General features: G+C 46.8%; 2 protein-coding genes across 8 annotated transcripts in view; both read right to left on the reverse strand.

The window, feature by feature from the left end:
• TMEM63C (transmembrane protein 63C) overlaps positions 1 to 7,166 on the reverse strand; it is a 70,174-nt gene extending 63,008 nt beyond the window's left edge. For 6 of the 7 annotated variants that reach the window (XR_009536928.1, XM_060129605.1, XM_060129810.1 and 3 more), the window contains exon 1: positions 6,961 to 7,081. The gene's annotated coding sequence lies outside the window, so the exon portion shown is untranslated. Of the gene's footprint in view, positions 1 to 6,960 lie in introns of all 7 variants that reach the window. The other variant, XM_060129655.1, reaches the window with a different exon arrangement.
• A 10,339-nt stretch (positions 7,167 to 17,505) lies between these two features.
• On the reverse strand, positions 17,506 to 18,323 carry LOC132529591 (transmembrane protein 230-like). The gene is made up of 4 exons (XM_060166296.1): positions 18,227 to 18,323; positions 18,089 to 18,146; positions 17,714 to 17,797; positions 17,506 to 17,656 (listed from the first exon to the last, which is right to left on the reverse strand). Exons 1-4 carry the CDS (start codon positions 18,321 to 18,323, stop codon positions 17,506 to 17,508), a joined length of 390 nt encoding a protein of 129 aa, XP_060022279.1.
• Positions 18,324 to 24,123: the final 5,800 nt, after the last annotated feature.

The raw sequence follows: 24,123 nt of genomic DNA on the forward strand, positions 1-24,123 counted from the left end.
AAATGTGGCACATATATACGATGGAATAGTACTCATCCATAAAAAAGAACAAAATAATGCCATTTGCAGCAACATGGAAGCAACTAGAGATTATCATACTAAGTGAAGTAAGTCAGAAGGAGAAAGACAAATACCATATGATATCACTTATACGTGGAATCTAAAATGTGGCACAAATGAACCAATCTACAGAACAGAAACAGACTCACAGACATAGAGAACAGACTGGTGGTTGCCAGGAGGGAGGGGGTGGGGGAGGGGAGGACTGGGAGTGTGGGATTAGCAGATGCCAGCTGGTATATACAGGATGGATAAACAGCAAGGTCCTACTGTATAGCTCAGGGAACTGTATTCAATATCTTGTGATAAACCGTAATGGAAAAGAATATTAAAAAAATCATGTCTATGTGTGTATAGCTGAGTCACTTTGCTGTACAGTAGAGATCGGCACAACACTGTAAATCAACTCTACTTCAACAAAAAGAAGTTTAAAAAAACCCAAATGTTAACATTCTGTCATTTTTGCTTCCGATCTTTCTTGTTAAAAGAAGTGTTACAAATTAGAAGTCCTTTCTTTTCCCTTTTCAGTCTCAGTGCCCTCTCTCTGCTTCTCCAAAGACCAGTACAAGCATGAACTTGGTAGGTATTACAGCACTGCAACATGTTTGTGTCCATAAATCATAGACATTGTTTTGTGATTTTTATTAAAATTAAATTTTCACTAATGGTACTATTCTACAATTTCCTTTTTCTGCAATATTGTTTTTGAGATTGATGCACGATAATAAAGGATATGTGCGTGTGTGTGTATATATATCAACTTTTTGAGGTATAATTTATAAAACATAAAATTCTCCAATTATTTATATTTTAACTGCTGTTGTAACATCACATTTTTACTTGTCCACTTCATTACTGTAGATATTGAGGTCGAGACCTCTTTTTTTCTGTTTCGAACACTGCTGCCCTAGATAGCCATGGAACCGTCTCCTTATGCACATGTGTGAGTTTCTCTGGATAATTATACAGCCAGACGTGAAACTGTTGGTCATAAAGTATATACATTTTCACCTTTAACTGCCATTGCCCAAATGTCCCCTGGTGTTTGTACTGCCATTATTGGAGCATCTCTGAAGCTGTCGTCATTATCTGGTGACGTGCCTACCTGCCCCTTCCCCATGAATTACCGGAGGGCATGTATGTGACTGGCACTCAATGAACACGATAAATGAAAGGATGAGCTCACCGTCTAGCAGAAGAGACAGACTCAAATGGGACAAGCGCATTAAAGGCTACGAGACCTCCTGTGGCTGGGATCCAGGGAAGGCTTCATGGAGGAGAAGGCATTCAAATTGGGGTCTGAAGACCAGGGAGACCCTGAACAGATGAGGATGGGGATAAGGGCAAGGACTGGGATGGTGGGGGGAGTGGGTGGGACAATCCAGGGTACATTTGCTTTGCCACAGTAATGGTTCTTAGCCGAGCTGGGGGTGGGGTGTGTGTGTTTTGTAAAAACTTCAAGGCGATCTGATACCTCCCCTGTCCCCATGCAGGAAGAGCCTCTGAGCTGGAGCAGGGTGCGAGGGAAGGGTGAAGGAAGCAGGAGGACAGACTGGAAAAGGTATTTGGGGCTTAATCCAAGATGACCGTTCAGTGGCGGGCTCTGGGGAGCCAGTAAGAAGGGACCAGGTCAGAGCTGGGCTCCAAGATGATTCATCCGACAGGCAGGCAAATGGCAATAAGGCCTATGTCAGAGAGCCCGCTCCTCCCAACCTCTTTTCCTCCTCTGTCTCCGGGAAAAAATCAGGGCCGTGGGGCCTGGGTTTCCTCCCCAGACCCACAGGAGGGAGGGAGCTCTACCTGCTCCTCCACTTGGCAGCTCTGGGAGCCCAGGCCAGGGGCTTGCACATCGCTTCCTGTCCCCTCCACGCCCCCTGCTCCGCGCAGGTGCCTGGACCAGGGCTCCGAGGCGTCCGTCTGTGAAGTGCGGAGCATCTCTTCCCTCTGCCTGGGCTCAGGCATCCTGAATACGCCTTCAGTGTGTCCCAGGGCATGGGTGGGGTGGGGTGGGGTGGGAATCCTATCCTTCCATTTTCCCTGTTGCCCTTCAGCAGAACCCAGCTCTGGGCACCCTGCCCAGAGTGGAGGGGAAGGGGAAAACGCATGACCTTCACTTCATCTTAAGCAACTTCAGCAAAACCACCAGCAGCGGCAAGGGCAGGCGAGCGAGCTGAGGATGTGTCAGCTGCGCTCCAGGGAGGAGGAACCGTCCCCTGGAGACGGACCAGCCTTGGGCCAGTTTAGGCTCCACCACTGTTGTGCGTGGGTGTGGCTGTGGCTATTACGACCTCTCTGAGCCCCAGCTTTCTCTTCTGTCGAGTGGGCTACTCACACCTGCTCTGTCCCTCTCCTGGGCGTGCAGAGGACTAAAAAGTAATGACAAGGAATGTGAGGCCGCTGAGTGGCACCAGGATCTCAGGCCAGGGACACTGTTCAGGCTCTTGCTCTTCCGGTGCCTGAGGAAGTCTTCCCGAAGTCTGGCCTAATTCGCAGGCCTGGGCACACTAGGTCCTGGCCCAGGAGGGATCCCTGACCTGGTACCAACCTGTTTGCTGTACTGAAGGATGCCCCGCTCTGGCTCTGAGATGTCCCCCTCTACCAGGTCCTCAGGGATCTGAAGCTCTTTTTAAGGGAACAGCTCAGCTCCAACAGTGCCTATAGGGCCACCAACACCGTTGGTCAGCTACTGCCACCAAAGCATGGCCAGCCAACCCAGAGACCCCAGGACAGCTGGCCACTCGGCAGGTAAAAAGGTGAGCAATTGGGAAGAAGGGAGCTCCCAGTCACCAGTCACACGCCAGACACCTTTCTGCTTCCTCCCACTCATCCTCCAAATGGCCCATTGCAGTGGGGGGTATTCTGCCGTGTTGTGAATGGAAGACTCACAGAGGTGAAGCGAGCAGTTAATGAAGCAGGTGGAAACTCAGCTCCCAAGTGCCCCCAGGCAGTGTGTCTGGTGTGCCGGCCTCCACGCTCCCAAGCCCTCCATCAAGCATGGTTGGCCTCCACATCAGAAACCTAACAGATAGCCGTATCCTTGGCCAACTGGCCAGAGGTCCACCTTGCTCATCGGTGTCTCCACAGATCTCAGGACGCCTTGCTCTTCTGCCAGGACCCCGTGGCCTGGGGCCAGTGGCCCGCTGGCTGGGCACAATTCTGAGAAGACTCAGCCAGAGGGAAGAGAAGGCTCCTGTCTCCGGGGTCACCTTCCTTGGCGAGGCCACTCAGCCATGGGGAGGGCAGGCTTGGCTTCTGGCTGGAAGCTGGCCTGACCTCTCTGCCTCTGATCCTCTGGGGCTGCCAGAGGCCCCGACCTGGCATCACCAAGGGTCTGCAGGTGGCACAGGGCTGTGCCGCACCTCAGCCACCCCAGCTCAGCTCTTCAGAGCCTGCCTCCCGGGGGCTCGTGCGAAACAGCAGAGTGGAAAGTGAGAAAAGCAGAAGGAGGGAGCCCAGGACACTTGGATCCCGGTTTTCTAATTGGGCCCAGGCTTCAGGTTCTTTCTGGAGCATTACTAATCACGAGGAGGCCGGAGGTGACAGTGGGACACCCCCTCCCCCTGCCTCTGCGGGTTCCAGTACCAGCCCCAGGCACGCTGGGAAGGACCGTGGCAGCTTGGGTACCTACCCTGCCCTAGAAACACAGGACAGAAAGTTCTGGCCACTGGTGCTCTTCTAAAGGGCCACGCTTGGTTGGCCCAGAGCAATCCAGACAGATCTAGAACAAGGACACAGCATAGCTCATGAGCTGCCCGTGTCACGTTCTCATCTCAACTGCCCCATTACCCTGTTTTGCACAAGTTGCACCAGCCACCTCGTGGGCAAGAACGAGGGGCCCGCTGTACACCACCCATGCTGACCTGTGAGTGAGCTGCAAAAACCACTGCTCTCCCGGAGAGGGAAGAGGAGGGAATGCCCCTCTGGGCAAGAGGAGGGCCCCACGTCAGGCAAAACAGTGCACTAAAAGCTGCTGGTCTCACCTGAAGCTGCGTGCTTCCCCTAAGCGCTTCCATTACAGCCTTCCCAGGGGGAGACTGCCCGTGGCCCTGAATGCTCTGCAGCCACCCTGCACCCTGGGCACTCTGTGCCAAGAGCTCCCAGCACTTTACGCCCATTATCTCGACAGTTCTTTCACCAGCTCCTTCCCAGGAAGAACCGGAGTGGAGAGTCCACGGGATTCGAGAGTCAGTGGGGAGGATCCAGGCCTGCAGGCAGGTCTGCTGTGCTTATGGTGTGGAAATCATGTTAAATGTCACAGGTGGTTGAGGAGGGGGAAGGGAAGTCCTCAAGGGCCAAAACACAACATGAACTGGGCTGGGGAAGGATGGCCTGCCTGCCAAACCTAGAAGGGTGCTCTAGACTGGCCATGGCGGGGAGAGGGCAGCCTCCGCAGAGGGATTGGCCACATTTCCCCCAACGAGGCCGGAAACAGATGGCTTCAATCTAGACCAGAGTCTCCAGGAATAACATTTCCCATCTACAATAAACACTTGACATGTGTCCAAAGCCCTCCCACGCAACAGGGGAACGTGTCTTCATGTTTTCAGGTAGGGAAACTTGGAGGGCAGAGTGCCAGCTACTAGGGGCTCTGGTCCAGAATCAGGTACTATGTTCCGTAAGTGGTTGTCCTCCCACTACCCTCTCCAAGGCCTGCCTCTGCTTCTGCCCACCAGGAGGGATCACCACCAGCTTCCCTGGGTCATGGGGCAGTGGCCTTCCTCCTGGAGAAGGGCTAGAAGGGACCCTTGGGGGGCAGAGGAGCCAGACACACGGTGGGTACTCCTCTCTCTGGCATTGTACTGTCACTCCACGGGCAGCTAGCTGTGATCTGGGAACCCCATCCCCTCCCACAGGCCACCCCAGTGATTACTCGTGGTCATCATGTAGCCCAGGGCATGCGATGGAATCACCAGGGGCCAGCTTTCAGGGGCTCTGTGCTCGGAGGGTGTGTCTGAAAAGCATCAACTCATGCACCGGGCCCATGGTAACTGTTTTGCTCAGAATCACGGACTTCCCATCCCGTGATGCTGTCAGAGGGATGACTGAAGTCCCTCTGCCCGTGGCCCCTCAGTGGCTGTGATCACAGCTGCTGGCACCAGGGCAGCAGAAATAGCTGCGCTTGGCTCTGAGACGCCCACAGAATTTGTGTGTCCACTCTGGGCGCACGATGGGAAGGTAACCAAGAGACTTCGGCTCCCCTCTTCAAGTTGCTTCTTTCCTAAGAAATCTGAAAACACATCTCAATGGAGGAGAAGACGCTGGAGCTGTCCCCTACCACTGACACCCCCCTCCCATCAGGAGGCACTCACAGCCTCACCTCACCGGGGCAGGGGCTGAAGGTGGAGAGGAGGAGAGAGGAAGGGGCCTCATCCAGTCTGCCCTGCGATGGGCCGGGGGAGTCAGCAGACCTGGGCGCAGGTAAGAGCCCTGGACCAACTCGCTGCACCCTCAGTGACTCAGCTTCCTCACCTGTACAGTGACACTGCCTGGCTCCAGCTCTAAAATAAAATACAGCTCTCTGCCCGCCTCAGTTTCCCCCCAGAGAAAGGCATCTGCACCAGGGAGAAGGAGGATGAATTCACAAGGTGAATTCAGGAAAAGTTCACCTCCAAGGGCAACAGATCCTATGCAGTCCATTTCTCCCGGGGACAGGAGTTGGGGAGGGAGCAAGGTTGAGATCCACGGGGTGGTGGTGGGGTTGACGCTGAGAGAAGGTGGACTCAGTTCCCCCAGCTCTTCTCCAGGGAGAGGGCTGTTAACGGAGAAAGTCCATCTGCCTGTCCCCCGTCCCTCCCACAGCAGCCTGGGAACTTCCAATTGGCTTTCATCAAGGCTGGTACACGAGACTGAAGCCCAGAACTGGGCTGCCCCTTCCGGCCTTCCTCCCCTGGAAGCCAACTCTCATTCTCTCCCTGAGCCCACAAGCAGAGCAGGGGCCCGTAGCTCCTCTACTTAGATGACTGTTTTTCATGAGTAGTTTTTCCCTGTCCTCATACAATTCTGATCCCTGCAGTGTTCACAGCCATGACACTCCGGAGCCTCCACAGAAGTTATATCTCCCTCCATTCTCAGGAATGAGGAAAGGGGGCACTGGGGGCGGGGGGTGTCCACCCCAGATTGGAACGGAGGCCTACAGAGTAAGCTCAGCCCCTGGCCCTCCAGAGCGCGTCAGGGCAAGGCAGTGCCTGGGAGGCCAGCTCTGCAGGACCTGCTGAGTGACCTTGGTGAAGCCACAGCACCCCTGGGCCTCAGTTTCCCCAGGTCCATCATACAGATCCAAAGTTTCTCTCTCAAGGCCAAGGTGAGGATGAACGCAAGAACCTTTCTGTGAAAGCATATGAGAAAAGGTGCCGTATTTTGCCCCTGAGAGCCCAGAAGTCCCGCCCACTCAGCACAGAATGAGACCGACCCACCCCCACCCCACCCCCGCCAACTGCAGCGCAGCCGTGACGCTGCCAGAAGTCCTAACCGCGTTGTAGACTGCGGGGGAGAGGGCGCCCCTCCCATGCCAGCCCAGTGAGTGGGAGGCACAGCCCCAGGGAATCCCTGCATGGGGGTGGTCCAGAGAGGTAACCAACAGGCAGACAGAGGGGGACCCCAGGCAAGCCTCCTGCCCACCCACCCCACCCCCCCGACCCAATGAATACGGTCGACCAAGTCACGGCCCTTCCTGGTAGGCGGCTCCTTCCACCCTGCCCTGGGTCCACGCTGGGGGAGAGCCGGCGAGGCCACGGAGTGTGGCGCAGTCTCCCCCACCCCCATCCATCCCACTCCGAGGTCCCGGAAAGCGTAGAGCAAGCAGTCCTGCCCCACCCCCCACCCCCCGTCCAGGACCCGGATTGTGCGCCCCTTCTTCCAGCCGGGAAGACCAGTTCCAGCTGATACCACCCGCTTGCTCACCACGTCTGCGCCCTCGGCGCCACGGCCCCAGCGCCAGAAAAGGTACGCAGGCCGCCGGGATGCGGTGACGGGCAACACGCTCCCTACCTGGGAGGAGACTGCCAGCCGGTCCTCCTCCTCGCGGGCCTAGTGAAGCCAGCCCCACCTGGCAAGGGACTGTCAGCAAATTCCCCGCTGCATCACCATGGGAGCGGCATCCCGGCCCCTCCCAGGCAGAAGCCAACCTTGGCCCCGCCCCAATGCTGCTTGACCCGCGAGGGAACCCGGGCTGGATTTTCATATGCAAAGGCCCAGGCTCCGCCTTAGAGACTTTGTAGCTACCAGGAACCATCAGCAAATTACCATCGCAGATATACAAGGCTGGCAGTCCCTTGCTGTAGACACTCCAGCACCCTCCGAAGCTCTGGGCCCTGGCAGGCGTCCTGCTGCTCTCTGCCCACCCTACAGCCTTCACCCCCACTTCAAGCTCTCCTTTGAGGCTAGTGCCCCTTTCAACCCACCCAACCCCGCCAGCCAAAGCGAGAAAAGACAACCGCACAAAGGTAACAGCGCTGAGCCCCGCCCAGGGACCAGCTCCTGGCACCGGCCCAGTGATTGGTTCCTTCTTCCCCAGCAAAGGGAACATCTACAAATTGACCACAGCCCTGTCCAGGAGGCCCAAGAGGGTGGGCTGGGTCATTTCCAGTTTGCCATGGGCCACAGTCCTGTAGGTCTCCAGTTTCTTCAAAGTCCTGGCTACCCTGCTGGAGACACTAGTTTTGACTCTGGGGTCAGTGTTCGAACCCCCAAAGATCAGTATACAAACTAAGGGGCAGTAGTAAACAGCCACTCTCCTCTCTCCCAGGAAGGGGCCTAAGCATGTTTATTTAATAGACTTTACCAGAGAGGCAGGCTGCTGACCAACCTTTGAAAGTGACTCTCTTTTAACAGTTGTATAATGGTAAGATATTGACAGAGCTGTTAGCAATGTGCTAAGAAGGCCACAGAGTAATCAGTGTGAGTCTAAGGTCGTGAGACACTGACAGGAGGGTCAAAGGGTAGCTAGGCTTTCAGGGGTTGGCTCCCCATAACCAGCAGCACCGCACTCCCTCCAGCCTGGCGCACCCTGGTCATCTCTCTCCCTCCCCTGCACCTGCCCTCGCCCCCTCACCCCCTGGTTCTTCTGACCCAGCAGTGCCATGAAAACCCAAAGTGAGCCACTAGGCATTCTGCTGAGATCCGTCCATTTCTTCGCTCCCTCACCCATTCGTTTATTCATTCGTTCAAGGACTAGAAAGGCTTTTGGTTGTCTATCATGCAATGGCAACAGGGTATCAAGGGTCTGGGTTCTAGCCTGGGCTCAGCTGCTAGTGTGCTTTGCAATCTTGGATAACTTGCTTGATCTGTCTTTCTTTCTTTTTCCCTCTCATCTCTAATACTGAGAGGGCTGGGCTCGTTGGGGTTTAAGGCCCCTCTGGCCCTAACATTTCTATTCCTCTCTTCTAGGACAGAGTCTGGTGGGAACAAATATAAACCAGGTAAGTACAAAAGTAATGTTTAAGAACTCTAGCTGCCCGATTCCAGTCCCAGCTGGGCCATCTAAATATGGGACTTAACCTCTCTGAGCTTCATTCTTTGCATATGCAAAATGGCGGGAATAATAATAACAACCTGAAAGGGTAGTTGTGAGGATTAAATGAGATATTGCATACAAAGTAGATGCTCAATAAATATTGTTGTTTTTGCTGTCGTTGTTATGGTACTGGTGGGAGAGAGTAAAACCTGGACAAAAGCAGCTTGTCCTCCTCTCTGCTTCCTCACTACAGAACTAGTGTCTGACTCCAGGGTGGAAGGATTAAGTGTCTTATGTATGAGGGTAATAGCTGTTCCTTTAGAAAAACCCTGTGTTAAGTGGAAAGAACATGGTCTTTGGATCCAGTTGAAACTTGGTTCAAGACTGGGCTCTGGGCTTCCCTGGTGGCACAGTGGTTGTAGAGTCCGCCTGCCGATGCAGGGGACACGGGTTCGTGCCCCTGTCTGGGAAGATCCCACATGCCGTGGAGCGGCTGGGCCCGTGAGCCGTGGCCGCTGAACCTGCGCGTCCGGAGCGTGTGCTCCGCAACGGGAGAGGCCACAACAGTGAGAGGCCCGCATACCGCAAAAAAAAAAAAAAAAAAAATCTGGGCTCTGCCTCTTACTAGCTGGGTGACTTTGCACTAGTTACTTAGCCACTCTGAGATTAATTTTCACATCTATAAAACGGAGATGGAAATAAAAGGAGTCCAACAGTAGTACCTACCTCATAGAGTCAGTGTGAATATAAAATGCATGTAAGTTACTTGGGTCAGTTTTTCACAAACAGAGGCTGGTCAGTATTAATCTCTCCCTTCCAGGAAGGACCTTAGATAGAATGGAGGGGAGACCCTAGCGCTGAAATTTCCAGGCATCCTTGACTGAGTGTCCTGTGAGAAGACTGGGTAGTGGGTATTCTAGCTCAGACCCAGAGCTGGCATCAGCAGCTCTCCAGCCCCCTTTGCCCAGGTGCCATCCACACAGAACCTATGAACCAGCCTCCCTGGATGAGCCCGATCCCTGAACACGCCCTCTGCTGGGAGCTGAGGCCAGAATGGGAGGCTGAAAGCAGGTCCTGAAAGGCCTCACACGCGGGGCTCAGGAGTTTAGACTTTGCTCAGCAGGCAAAGGGAGCCGTGGAAAGTTTTTGAACAGCAGCCATGGGATAAAGTTTTTGAGCCAACACCCAACCCACTCCAGTTCCTGGAGGCGAGACCTGACAGGCATCAAGGATGTACAATAAAGGGAGATACAGAAAAGGGAGGCGGAATCCATGGGAATACCAGGTGGGCTGTATGGTGGGACAGTCAGAGAGATGACCCTAACCAACTGAACATCAACGACCTAGACGAGTGTCAGGCTGGTAGAAGGTGCTTTGTCGAGGCGTGAAGATGTGTGGGAATGAATAGCTGAGGCTTTTGCGAATAGCTGTGGCCTTGAGAGGCTTTCAAAGAAAAGGTGCTTCTGGCCTGTGGGTGCTGAGAACATCTTTCATGTTCTCACTCATGTGATTAAGGTGGGAGATCTCTGAAAGATGATGAGTGTTGTCTTCGTGACTGCTTTCTTAACCTCCAGTGTCTTGCCTGGGATCTTAATCCAGGACAACAACAAAGACACAAAAGTCCTCTGAGCAATCCAAACGGAAGGAACTGCTGTCAAAATCAGACGCTTTTTCTGTAGGAGAGCACCTTGTGTCTTCAATGACAGCCCACCTGCGTTTATTCTACACACGGTTTAAACAGATCCAGTGTGGCAGAGACCGCTAAGTATCCGCTTATGTCCTTTTTTCCCCTCTTTTAGCAGTAGAGCTTCCAAGGTTAAAACTTGGTTACATGGCTACCCTACTAGAGACTACACATCCCAGCCTCCCTTGCAGGCAAGTGCAGCCATAGGACTAAGTTATAACCAATGGGATGGGAGTGGAAGTGATCTGTTTCATTTCTGGGCCACATTCTTAAAAGGAAGCTGCCTGCTCTCCAGTTCCTCTTTCCCCTTGTGCAGACGGGACCATGGACAGGGGGGTGGAGGTGGGGACAACTTTGATGATGCTGACAAGGACCTGACTTTGGCCAATCTACAAGACCTGAGTCTCATGATGACCTGGAGAAGAAGAGCCCTGAACTATTGACACCTTGGTCTATGACAGCAGCTGAACCCATAGCCTGATAAATCTAGTTTCCTGATTTTCAAGCCCACAGTAGAGGGAAAAGAGCATATTGGAAGGAGAAAGGACTTACAAAAAGCAAGCACAGTGAAATTAGCAAAAGCCTAGAGCAAGAGGATATAGAACAACTTATATAAACAAGAGGATATAAAACAAACTCAGAGTTTGGGGTCATTTAGTTCAGGGCCAAGAAGCCTTGGGGGCGCCATTGTATTACAAGATAATGTTGGAAATGCTCAGAATAACAATCTTGAATCATTAAGAGAAGGTTAATTCTGATGGAATATTTTATTTTAAAAGGAAAGCAATTATATGATATGTCTAATGTGTCTGAAAATGGTTAACATAAAACTTGTATGCTTAAGGGTAGAAACCTGCAGCATCCATTCAAAATAATATCTTTCCTGATGGGTCAGAAAGTAGAGATTTTGACTCATTGATATATTCCTTCTCCCACTAGATTATACATCCTTTTAAGATCAGATTGTATCTCCTTTTTCTTTTTATTCCTAGTGTCTAGCACAGTGCTAACTCAAATAAATATTTTTTAATAACTAAGGGGGTGAAATCTGTGTTACCTTAGATGCCAGAGCTTAGTAGGGTCCCACCAGCTGATGTGGAATATTGAGCAGTGAAATTGCCTGAGGTCCCAAAACACCCTGGTGGAGAGCTGCAGGGCCACAGCCCTCACAGCCAAGAGCGTTCCGAGCCCGTGGTGACCCTACCCCTGTTGTCTAGAAATCATTTCGTCAGAAACACTCCCCTGAGCTCACAAGACCAACATGCACAGGATTTTCATTGCAGAACTGGTTGTAATTCCAAAAACAAACACAGTTGTACACAGGCTACACAACGGTGCATGGCCTTTCTTCACTGTCCAGGGGAGATGTTCAGGAAAATTCAAAATAAGAGGGAAAAAAGCGGGAGGTCCAGGAAAGTGTCAGCTAGGTGTGCCCACTGCTTGTTTCACATCATTTCGATGGCTTCGAGGCAGGAGAGATACACTAGTGTCCCCATCATCCTAAAGCCCAGTGCTAGTCACCTAGCTAAGTAGGGGGTAAGAAAGGGGGCGGCAGGTCTGGAGGGCCTGAGAGTCTGCAGATCTTGCTATAGGATCTAGAAATAGACGTGCCACTGACAGGGACAGTCTTTTTCAAGGCAGAACCACATCACTATTCACACTTTGTGACAATCCAGATACTCTAGGGTATCCCCTATCCCCAAGAGCCCAATCAAAACTCTCCAAGAAGGTGGGTCTATTTTGGGAGCTCAGGCTTCTGTCACACACTCTAATCTGCCTTTCCAAACAGAAGGAAATTTGATTACCTGTTCAGAAAGTAGGCAAGCAATGTACTGGGATTGAATACTATTTTTTCAGTGTCCTCTATCTAATCAAACATGGGGTTGTGGGTTTTGAGAGACACACAGCACTGACCCCTCACTGGAAGCTGGCGCTCCCCAGTCTGGTGGGGCCAGAGTGGAGAAGTCAGGGCCCTCTAACCACATGGTCCTCAGGGCAGAGAACCTAAGCCTCCCCTCCGCTGGGACAGCCCTGGCCTCCCTGCCCTCCCTCACCCGTGGCCTCAGGCTGGGTCGCCACTCACCAAGGCCCCACCAGGTAGAGGCTCTTAGCTAGCCGCAGCTTCTTTTACTTCTGTCCCGGAAGAGGGGAAATTCATGACTGGTGGGAGGTCACTGTCGTCTACCTCCAAGTCACTACGAATTATCAGTATTGGAAACTCCTCGTGGGGCCGGCTCAGAGGTGGATGCAGATGACACCACAAGGGAAGCGCCACCGTGTGCTGGAACTCTGGGGACACACTGGAGAGGGAGGGTTTCCCCATCCAGAATTGAGCTAAACCGAACATTTCCAGGGCAGATCTGGAGGTCTGAAGCCTGCACAACCTCACCTCAGTTCTGTCTTGAGCCTGGCTGATGCCCTGCAGGATTAGGTTGTTAAAGAATACTTGGGGGGCTTCCCTGGTGGCGCAGTGGTTGAGAGTCCACCTGCCGATGCAGGGGACACGGGTTCGTGCCCCGGTCCGGGAAGATCCCACATGCTGCGGAGCGGCTGGGCCCGTGAGCCATGGCCACTGAGCCTGCGCGTCTGGAGCCTGTGCTCCTGGAGCCTGTGCTCCGCAACGGGAGAGGCCACAACAGTGAGAGGCCCGTGTACCGAAAAAAAAAAAAAAAAAAAAGAATACTTGGAAACTAAATTAGCAGTGGTGAGTTTGCCGTAGTATATACTGAAGTAGAAATATAATGTAGACATGAAACATATGATGTTAGAAACCAATGTTACCTCAATAAAAAATAAATACTTGGGTCCTCATGTTGATATTTATTGAGGCTATAGACCACCCCTCACCCCTCAAGCAGATCCTCATAGGACAGAAATATGGTTTCCCTACTGGATTTCTTCTGGGCTACAAAGTGAGGATCCCGTCTCCATGGCCAGCCTCTTGAAAGTAGCTCTGCTGTACTGTGGGAGTTGGCATTTGTTTCCAGTAATGAACACATTCTTTATTTTATACCTTTATTAACTTGTGAAATATAATACACAGACAGGGAATTCCCTGGTGGTCCAGTGGTTAGGACTCCATGCTCTCACTGCTGAGGGCCCGCATTCAATCCCCAGTCAGGGAACTAAGAATCCCGCAAGCCACACAACGCAGCCAAAAAAAAAAAAAACAATGGACATAAGAGAGGTGTATATAAAACAGAAATGAGAGCTATAATGAATAATCATAAAGCAAACACTACGTAGCCACTGCCTAGGTCAAGAAATAGAACATTATACCAGACATTTTCCTGTGTTGCTACCCAGTCGCACCCCTGTCTTCTCCACCTGCCCCCCCACCCACAGATAGCCCTCTCTTGACCTTAATGGTAACCTTTACTTCCTTTTCTTTATACTTTACCACCTGATTATTCATCCTTAATCAATAGAGTTTGGTTGGGTCTCTTTTTTTAAGTGGATATTAATGGACTCCGAGTCTGTATATACTTCACGTAGGGCTTCTTTTACTCAACGTTATATATTAAAGATTCATTCAATGGGGGCTTCCCTGGTGGCGCAGTGGTTGAGAGTTCGCCTGCTGATGAAGGGGACGCGGGTTCGTGCCCCGGTCCGGGAGGATCCCGCGTGCCGCGGAGCGGCTGGACCCATGAGCCATGGCCTCTGGGCCTGCGCGTCCGGAGCCTGTGCTCCACGACGGGAGAGGCCACAACAGTGAGAAGCCCGCGTACCGCAAAAAAAAAAAAAAGAAAGATTCATTCAAGTTGTGGCGTGCAGTTGTAGTTTACTCATTGTTATTGCTGTATGGCACTCCATTGCTTGACTCTGCCATAATTAATGTATCCTGGTTGGTGGACATTGGGGTCACGAACAACTTTTTGTGCATCAGCTTGTTTTCTGAAACAGTGCCACTATGCTTGCTACACGTTTGCTCGAGTTTCTGTAGACCACGAGTCAAGCTGTGGGGACGACCATCCACATGGGGGGTGTGTATCGTCAGCTCTACTAATTAATGCTAAAATGTTTCCCAAGGTAGAGTTGTACCAATTTGTACCTCCACCAGCAGTGGGTGAGAATTCCCGATGCTCCACATCCTTTTCAATATTTGACATTGATGGTCTTTGTTACCATCCTGGTGGGGTTTTAGTAGTGTCTCCTTGTGGTTTTAATATGCATTTCATGAATTATGAATGAGGTGAGGTACATGATCAAGTATTTATTGGCTATTTGGAATTTTTTTTTTGAGGTACCTGTTCAAGCCTTTCACCCAGTTTTTAAAAATTGGGTTGTCTTTCTAATTGATTTGAAAGACATTATAAATATCCTTACAATTATCTGCTCCCGCGTGGGGGTTTGCCTTTTCAGTCTATGGTGTTCTCAGATTAACAAGAGTTTTAAATTTTAATTTAGCAAAATTTATCTATCTCTTTATATCATATTTAAGAAATATTTCCTCGGGCTTCCCTGGTGGCGCAAGTGGTTGAGAGTCCACCTGCCGATGCAGGGGACATGGGTTCGTGCCCCGGTCTGGGAAGATCCCACGTGCTGCGGAGTCGCTGGGCCTGTGAGCCATGGCCGCTGAGCCTGGGCGTCCGGAGCCTGTGCTCCATAACGGGAGAGGCCACAGCAGTGAGAGGCCCGTGTACCACAAAAGAAAAAAAAAAAAAAAGAAATATTTCCTGGCCCTGAGGACTTAAAGACATTCATCTGTACTACCTTCTAAAAGTTTGAAGTTTTTTGCAATTTACATTTAACTCTAGAATCTATATGGACATACATCAGTGACAATGGCAGGGGAGGTAACTCCAAAAGTCTGTCCGTCCTCAAAAATAATGAATAAACTGGCAAAAAAACTATCAGAGTCAACTTGTTTGGAACTCTGGAAACTAACGGAAGGCTTGCAGCACTCGGGGAATGCTTAATCAAGGGAAGAAGCAGCTGAATCCCAGTAAGAAAGCTTTACGGTATTTTAAAAATACACTTTATGTTTTAGAGCAGTTTTAGGTTCAAAAATTTAGCAAAATTAGGCAGAGATTTCCCCATGGCCCCACATATGCTCGGCCTCCCTGCTATCAAAATGAACCGCCATTGACATATCAGAATCACACAAAATCCATAGTTTATGTTAGGGTTCCCTCCTGGTGTTGTACATCCCAAGGGTTTTGACAAATGTATACGGACATATATCCACAATTTTAATATCATCAGAGTAGTTTTACTGGCCTAAAAATCCTCTCTGTTCTTCCTATTCATCTCTCTCTCCCCTCCACCACTGATTCTTTTACTGTGTCCATAATTTTGCCTTTTCCAGAATGTCGTATAGTTGGAATAATACAGTAGGTAGCCTTTTCAGATGTTTCTTTCACTTAGTAATATGCATTTAAGTTTCCCACATGTCTTTTCATGGCATGATAGCTCATTTCTTTTTGTGCTGAATAATATTCCATTGTCTGGATGTACCTTAACTCATTTATCCATTCACCTATGGAAGGACATCTTGGCTACTTCCAAGTTTTGGCAATTACGAATAAAGCTTCTCTGACCATCCGTGTGCAAGTTTTTGTGTGGACATAAGTTTTCAGCTCATTTGGATGAATGTTAAGGAGCCCAATTTCTGGATTATATGGTAACAATATGTGCTATACCATTTTGCATTCCCACCAGCAATGAATGAGAGTTCCTGTCACCCCACATCCTTGCCAGCGTTTGATTTTGTCAGTGTCTGGATTTCTAGTAGGTGTGTTGTGGTACCTCATTGCTGTCATAATTTGCAATTTCCTAGTAGCCTACAATGTGGAGCATTTTTTCATGTGCTTATTGCCAACTATATATCTTCGTTGATGAGGTGTCTGTTCAGGCCTTTTGCCCATTTTTTAATGAGGTTACTCATTTTCTTCTTTTTGAGTTTTAAAAATTCTTTTTATATATATATATATATATATATATATATATATATATTTGGCTGCACTGGGTCTTTGTTGCTGCCCGCAGGCTTTCTCTGGTTGCGGCGAGCGGGTCTACTCTTCATTGCGGTGCGCGGGCTTCTCATTGCTGTGGCTTCTCTTGTTGCGGAGCACGGGCTCTAGGCCCACAGGCTCAGTAGTTGTGGTGCGTGGGCTTAGTTGATCTGAGACATGTGGGATCATCCTGGACCAGGGCTTGAACCCGTGTCCCCTGCATTGGCAGGCGGATTCTTAACCACTGCACCACCAGGGAAGCCCCAGAATTCTTTATATATTTTGAATAACATCTTTTATCACATATGTCATTTGCAAATATTTTTTCCCAGTTTGTGGCTCATCTTCTTATTCGCTTGACCGTGTCTTTCACAGAGCAGAGGGGGGTTTTCTGTGGTTTTTTTTAGATTTTGATATTTTAATTTCTTTTGAATACAAGTCACTTTCTGTAAGCTAGGAAACAGAATCAAACTAAGGCAGTCTTGTCCTCTAGAGATCCAGGCCAGTTCTTACAATCTTCAGCAGGATGACATCATAATATGAGGTGCTAACAACAGGGTTAAAAACTATAAATAATAACCACTTATTTACATTTTTTCCTTAGGAAACAGCCAAAAGTCCAGTCCTTAAAGGCATGATATACAGAACATCTAGATCTACAAAGGACAGAATTATCCAAATTATACGCTGGCCAACCTGTCGGTGAACCAGATCAGAGCTGGCCCAGGACCGGTGAACAGAGAATGTGTTTACGGTTTGAAAATTTTCTCTGAGGTTTAAAAAATTTCTAGTTGCTGTTAATAAGAAAGCAAGTAAAAAATATTAGAGATGCACCACACTGGTTATTCGATTTTGCCAAGGTTTTCCACTAGAACACAAGGTTAGAGTATGGGGATAAGACACTTAGATATTTTCAAAATAAATTACTTAGTAATAAGAAATCTGACTTAACTGCATTCTTCCATTTGCCACAAGAACATATTGACAATGAGGACTATTTAAAAGAATGCTCAACTCTAAAAAGGGTGGTGGCAGCAACACATTCCACTACAGAATTACCTCCCACTTTCCCATACAATTAACATGGCTACTTTTCATGATACATATTCACGTGGAAAAACTTGTCAGGAGCTCTTGCCAGGGCCAGGAGATGAAAAGTAGAGACTGTCCTGATGACATGGATAGCTGTAAGCTCAGTTAACGTCTTTAGGATGGACCCATAAAATCTGGCCACTGTTTCGTTAAATATCTGCAAATCGCAGAACTCCTTAGCCCTTAGCCATAGTATCTGCTCAATGTCTTAAAGCTGGGCTCAGTCCCATCTGGGACTCTTTTCTTCAGGGCTGAGGTGCGTGCTAGTCACCAAAGTCTGGCATGTCATCGTAGGAGTGTCCCCAGTAGCCTTTGGGTGCATAGCAGGCGATGCGCAGGTGGTAAAATCCCGGCAGGGACACCAGGATGCCAATGATCAGGACAGGAACAGCCCCGTCTACCCCCTCATGGGAACTCTGGGAGAAGTTTGTTGAAGCTCAAAGGAAGAAACATGTCTTGTTATCTGAGAACAAAATCCCTTTGCTGACATAGTCTGCCAGCAGGAGGGAGCCTATGATAATGAGAAAGGCACCCATCAAAAACAACACCGTGGGGCTTCCCTGGTGGCGCAGTGGTTGAGAATCTGCCTGCCAATGCAGGGGACACGGGTTCGAGCCCTGGTTTGGGAAGATCCCACATGCCGCAGAGCAACTGGGCCCGTGCGCCATAACTACTGAGCCTGTGTGTCTGGAGCCTGTGCTCCGCAACGAGAGGCCGCGACAGTGAGAGGCCCGTGCACCGCGATGAAGAGTGGCCCCCGCTCACCGCAACTAGAGAAAGCCCTCGCACAGAAACGAAGACCCAACACAGCCAAAAATAAATAAATTAATTAATTGTTAAAAAAACAGCACCGTAGCAGGTGCAATGGCCTTATATGGAATCTTAGGAGGGCCTTTCTTAAACTTTAATAAATTGGATCTCATGACATCAGGAAAGAAGGAAGATTCCCACAAATCTGTCGGCTTTAGCAGTTAGTTCCTCCCTGAAGGTCAATGTAGCCATCGTCTGTACTGGAGAACCTTGAGTATTTCACTTTACTACTGGGGATTTCGGTAGCCAGGTTGGTACGAGATTGCATCATAACACGCTGACACAGCTACAGTCGGAGCCCCGCCAGGCCATCTGCGTGCCACAGCTAGCTCACGGTTTGCAGCGGGCGAGCCGAGGCCTCATGGCACGCCTCCCACAACTGCCTCCCCGACCCCGACCCCAGAGATTTTTAATTAATTAAAACAATTAGATTAACAAGTCTCCCTTCCATGAATCATGGCCTTTGGTGTTATATCCAAAAAGTCATCATGTCAAAGGTAATCTAGCTTTTTTCCTATGTTATCTTCTAGGAGTTTTATAGTTTTGAATTTTACAGTTAGCTCTAAGATGCATTTTGAGTTAATTTTTTGTGAAGGGTATAAGGTTCATTTTTTGGCATGTGGATGTCCAGTTGTTCCAGCACCATTTGTTGAAAAGACTCTCTGTGTTCTAATGTATTACATTTGCTTCTTCATTAAAGATCAGCTGATTATATTAATGTGGATCTATTTCTGGGCTTTTAATTGTGTTCTGTTGATCTGTTTGTTCTTTCATCAATAAAACTGTTGATCTATTTGTTCTTTCATCAATAAAACTTTCATCAATAAAAAACTGTCTTGATCATATTATAGTAAATCTTTACGTCAGTAGTTTCAGTTCTTTAACTTTGTTCTTTTCTTTTAATATTGTGCTGGCTGTTTTCAGTCTTTTGTTTCTCCATATAAAGTTTCTAATCATTCTTTCAATGTCCACAAAATAACTTGCTGGGATTTTGATTGGGATTGAGTTAAATCTATACATCAAGTTGGGAAGAACTGACATCTTGACAATATCGAGTCCTCTTATCCATGAACAAATGGAATATCTCTCAATTTATTTAGTTATTCTTTTAATTTTTTCATCAGAGTTTTGTAGTTTTCCTTATGTAGCTCTTGTACATGCTTTACAGTGTTTTAACTTATCCTGGTGCCAACAGCCTGCATTCCTAGTACCAGCGCTGGGAGGTTAGCAGTACTGATCCCATTCTTTAAAAAAATGCTATAGTTGTTTACTTCGACCTGCTTGGTAGCTTCCAGGAGGACTGGTTCAAAAGCCTTGCCTTTATCTCACCTAACTCAGAATTCTCCCATTGCTGAGGTGGCTGCTTGGCGGCATTTGTGGAAAACATTTTAAGGCCAATGAATCAATCGCCGCTGCCTGGGGTATTGGATAACAGTTGGGGGTATTAGACAACAGTTGCGGGTAATGGATAACAGTTGGGGCAAAAAATAGGCTAACCAAAAACTTGGGAAGAAAAGCTGGGAAATGAGATCCTTTGGGGAATAAGGATCTAAAATTTTTTTTCCTTTTATATTGGAGTATAGTTGATTAACAATTGTTGTGTTAGTTTCAGGTGTACAGCAAAGTGATTCAGTTATACATATACATGTATCTATTCTTTTTCAAATTCTTTTCCCATTTAAGTTATTACAGAGTATTGAGCAGAATTCCCTGTGCTATACAGTAGGTCCTTGGTTATCTATTTTAAATACAGCAGTGTGTACATGTCAATCCCAAACTCCCAATCTATCCCTCCATCCTCACCCTTCCCCCCACCCCGGTAACCATAAGTTCATTCTCTAAGTCTGTGAGTCTGTTTTTATTTTATAAATAAGTTCATTTGTATCATTTTTTTCAGATTCCATATATAAGCAATATCATATTTTTGTCTTTCTCTGTCTGACTTACTTCACTTAGTATGATAATCTCCAGGTCCATCCACATTGTGCAAATGGCATTATTTCATTTTATTCTTTTTAATGGCTGAGTAATATTCCATTGTATATATGTACCACATCTTCTTTATGCATTCATCTGCCAATGGACACTTAGGCTGCTTCCATGTCTTAGCTATTGTAAACAGCGCTGCAATGAATATTGAGGTGCATGTGTGCTTTCGAACCATGTTTTTCTCTGGATATATGCCCAGGAGTGGGATTGCTGGATCGTATGGTAGCTCTGTTTTTACTTTCTTAAGAAACCTCCATACTGTTCTCCATAGTGGCTACACCAATTTATATTCCTACAAACACTGTAGGAGGATTCCCTTTTCTCCAGGTAGATTCCCAGGTATGTGAAAAGCTCTGACATATACCTGGGAATCTAGAGGGTGAACACACCCCCAGGGCTGGGCTCATGCTCTGGAAAGACTTGAGAAGTTCCTAAGCTTTCACCTCTGGCTCGCCTTCAGTCTCTGTGCATGTGGAAAGTGAAGGTTAAGGCAGAGTTGTGAACTACTGTCTGAGTTTTGAAAGCATGCCCACACAAACACAGAGCCCAGCTGCAGAGACTGGGGGGTATTTTTGCTGCTGTTGTTCCAGATATTTAAAGAAGTCTCTGTCCAATCACTAGCCGACCACAAAGCTAATGGAATAGGGATTTCAGTGGACACACACAACAAAACATATAGATTTTACAAAATTAGTTCAGAAAAGACATTAAACAAATAACTACTGCAACAAGCAGCAACAACAGTCCCTGGGAAGGAGAAAAATCTGATTCCCAGAGTTGCCACATTATAATATTCAAATTTTCCAATTGTCAACACAGATTATAAAGCATGAAAAGAAACAAGAAAGTATGGCCCATATACAAGAAAAGAGGCAATTAATAGAAATTGTTCTTGAGGAAGCCCAGACGTTGGACTTAATTGAAAAGACTTTAAGCCAACCATTTTAAATATGCTCAAAGAGCTAAAGGAAACCAAGTGCAAAGAACTAAAGGAAACCATGAGAATGGATGCCTCACCAAATAAAGAATAAGGTAAAGGTAACTGCACAGATACATATAAAAGTCAGTATTAATGTATTTTGGGTTTGTAGTTCCTCTTTTTTGTATATGATTTAAAAGATAACTGCATAAAACCAAAATTATAAATCTATGTTGATAGGCACACAATGTATGAAGATGTAATTTGTGACAATACAACATAAAGGGTGGGTGTAGAGCTATACAGGAACAAAGTTTTTGCGTACTTTTGAAGCTAAGTTGATATTAATCTTCACTAGATTGTTATAAATTAAGCTGTTAATTGTAATCCTCAGAGCAACCGTTAAGAAAATAACTCAAAAATATATAGCAAAAAAAGGGACTTCCCTGGTGGTGCAGTGGTTAAGAATCTGCCTGCCAGTGCAGGGGACATGGTTTCAAGCCCTGTTCCAGGAAGATCCCTCATGCCATGGAGCAACTAAGCCCGTGCGCCACAACTTCTGAGCCTGTGCTGTAGAGCCCACGAGCCACAGCTACTGAAGCCCATGCGCCTAGAGCCCATGCTCCGCAACAAGAGAAGCCACTGCAAGGAGAAGTCCGCGCACTGCAACGAAGAGTAGCCCCTGCTCGCTGCGACTAGAGAAAGCCCACGCGCAGCAACAAAGACCCAGTGCAGCCAATAAATAAATAAATGTATAAATATATATATATATAGCAAAAAGAAATAACAGGGAAATTGAAAAGATATACTAGAAAATAAATGTATATATTTAACACAAGAGAACAGTGCTGGATAAAATAAAGAACAAAAATGGTATAAGACATAAGAAAACAGATAGCAAAATGGCAGAAGTAAGTCCTTCCTTAACCGTAATTACTTTAAATGTAAGTGGATTAAACTCTGATTAAAAGGCAGAGACTAGCAGAGTAAATTTTTTAAAAATACATGATCCAAGTATAAGCTGTCTACAAGAGACTCACTTTAGATCCAAAGACACAAATACGTTCAAAGTGAAAGATGGAAAAAGATAGTCTATGCAAACAATAATCAAAGGGAGCTAGAGTGGCTATATTATGTCAGAAAAAATAAACTTTAAGACAAAATTGTTACAAGAGACAAAGAAATGACATTATATAATGATGAAAGGGTCATTCCATCAAAAAGATATAACAATTATATACGTATATGTACCTAGCAACAGAGGCACCAAAATATATGAAGCAAAAACTGACAAGATTAAAGGGGAAGGGACTTCCCTGGTGGTCCAGTGGTAAAGAATCTGCCTTCCAATGCAGGGGACATGGGTTTGATCCCTGGTCGGGAACTAAGATCCCACATGCCACAGGGCAACTAAGCCTGCACACCTCAACGAAAGAGCCTGCATGCCACAAACTGTGGAGCCCATGCACCACAAATAGAGAGAGAAAACCCACACGCCATTACTAGAGAGAAGCCCGCATGCCACAACGAAAATCCCGCATTCCTCACCAAAGATCTCATGTGCTGCAACTGAGACCCGAAACAGCCAAAAATAATAATAATAATAAATAAAATAAGTAAATGTTTAAAGGGGGAAATAGTTTGACAATAAGAGCTGGATACTTTAATACTCGACTTTTAATAATGGATAGAACAACTATATAGAAATCAGCAAAGATATAGAAGACTTGAACAACATAAAATAACTAGCCCTAGCAGACTCTGTAGAACACTCCACCCAACAATAACAGTATACACATTCTTCTCAATGTGTATTGAGAACACAATGTGTATTGAACATTCTCCAGTATAAACCACAAGTTAGGCCATGAAACAAATCTTAATACTTTAAGTATATAAAGTATACAAAATATCTTCTCTGACCACAGTGGAATAAAATTAGAAACCCATAATAGAAAAAAATCTGGGAAACTCACAAAAATGTAGAAGTTAAATAACACATGCTTAAACAATAGGTCAAAGAAGAAATCTCACAAGAAATTAGAAAAGACTTTGAGATGAATGAAAATGAAGATATAATATACCACAACTTATGAGATATAGTGAAAGCAATGCTCAGAGGGAATTTTATACCTATAAATTCCTACATTAAAAAGAACATTAACTTTATATCTATAAATTCCTACATTCCTAATCAATAACCCATACTTCCAACTTAAGAAACCACAAAAAGAACAAACTAAACTCAAAGCAAGTAGAAAGAAGGAAACTATAAAGATTGGAGTGGAGATAAATGAAGTAGAGAATAGAAAAACAATAGAGAGAATCAACAAGATGAAAAGTTGGTGCTTTCTTAGGAAATCTACAAAATTGACAAACCTTTAGCTAGGAGAGAATGGAGAGTGACTGCTTAATGGGAAAAAGTCATCTTGTAATTAAAATGTTCTATAATTAGATAGTGGTGATGGTTGCACAACTCTGTGAATATACTAAAAACCACTGAATTTTACTCTTTAAAATGGTGAATTTTATGTTAATTTTATCTTAACAAAAGAAGTCCGCGTGTAGTTGATTTTTGTGTGTATGGAAAATACAAGTCCAATCTCATTTTTTACCTATGGATACTCATTATTCCATCGTCATTTATTGAGGAAAAAACCCTGACCTTTCCAGGCTGCTCTGCAGTACCAACTCTGTTGTTTGTCAAGGATCCAAATAAGTGGGGCCTGTTTCTGGGCTCTCTGTTCTGTTCTGTTGGCCTATCTGTCTATCCCTGCAACCACCATTACTAAAACTTTATTGTAAAACTTAAAATATGATAGAGCAATTTCTCCTACCTTATCCTTTTACTTCAAGAGTATCATTGACCTTTCTCAGCTGTTTACATTTAGATTCAGCTTCTCAAGTTCTAAAACAAACCTGGTGGTACCCTGACTCAGTTTTGATCAAACCTATAAATAAGTTTGGGTGGATTGACATTTTAGAATTATTGAATCTCCCAATCCAAGAATATGGTATATCATACCAAGAATATAGTATAGTTTTATCATTTTTCCTATAGAGGTCTTGCACATCTTTTTAAAAAATGATTTATTTCCAAATTCTGATATTTTTCCACTATTTAAGTAATACATTAAAATTTTCTCATTTTCAAAATATGTGT

Source organism: Lagenorhynchus albirostris, chromosome 1 (assembly GCF_949774975.1).
Source record: "Lagenorhynchus albirostris chromosome 1, mLagAlb1.1, whole genome shotgun sequence".
In the NCBI taxonomy this organism is placed as follows: domain Eukaryota; kingdom Metazoa; phylum Chordata; class Mammalia; order Artiodactyla; family Delphinidae; genus Lagenorhynchus; species Lagenorhynchus albirostris.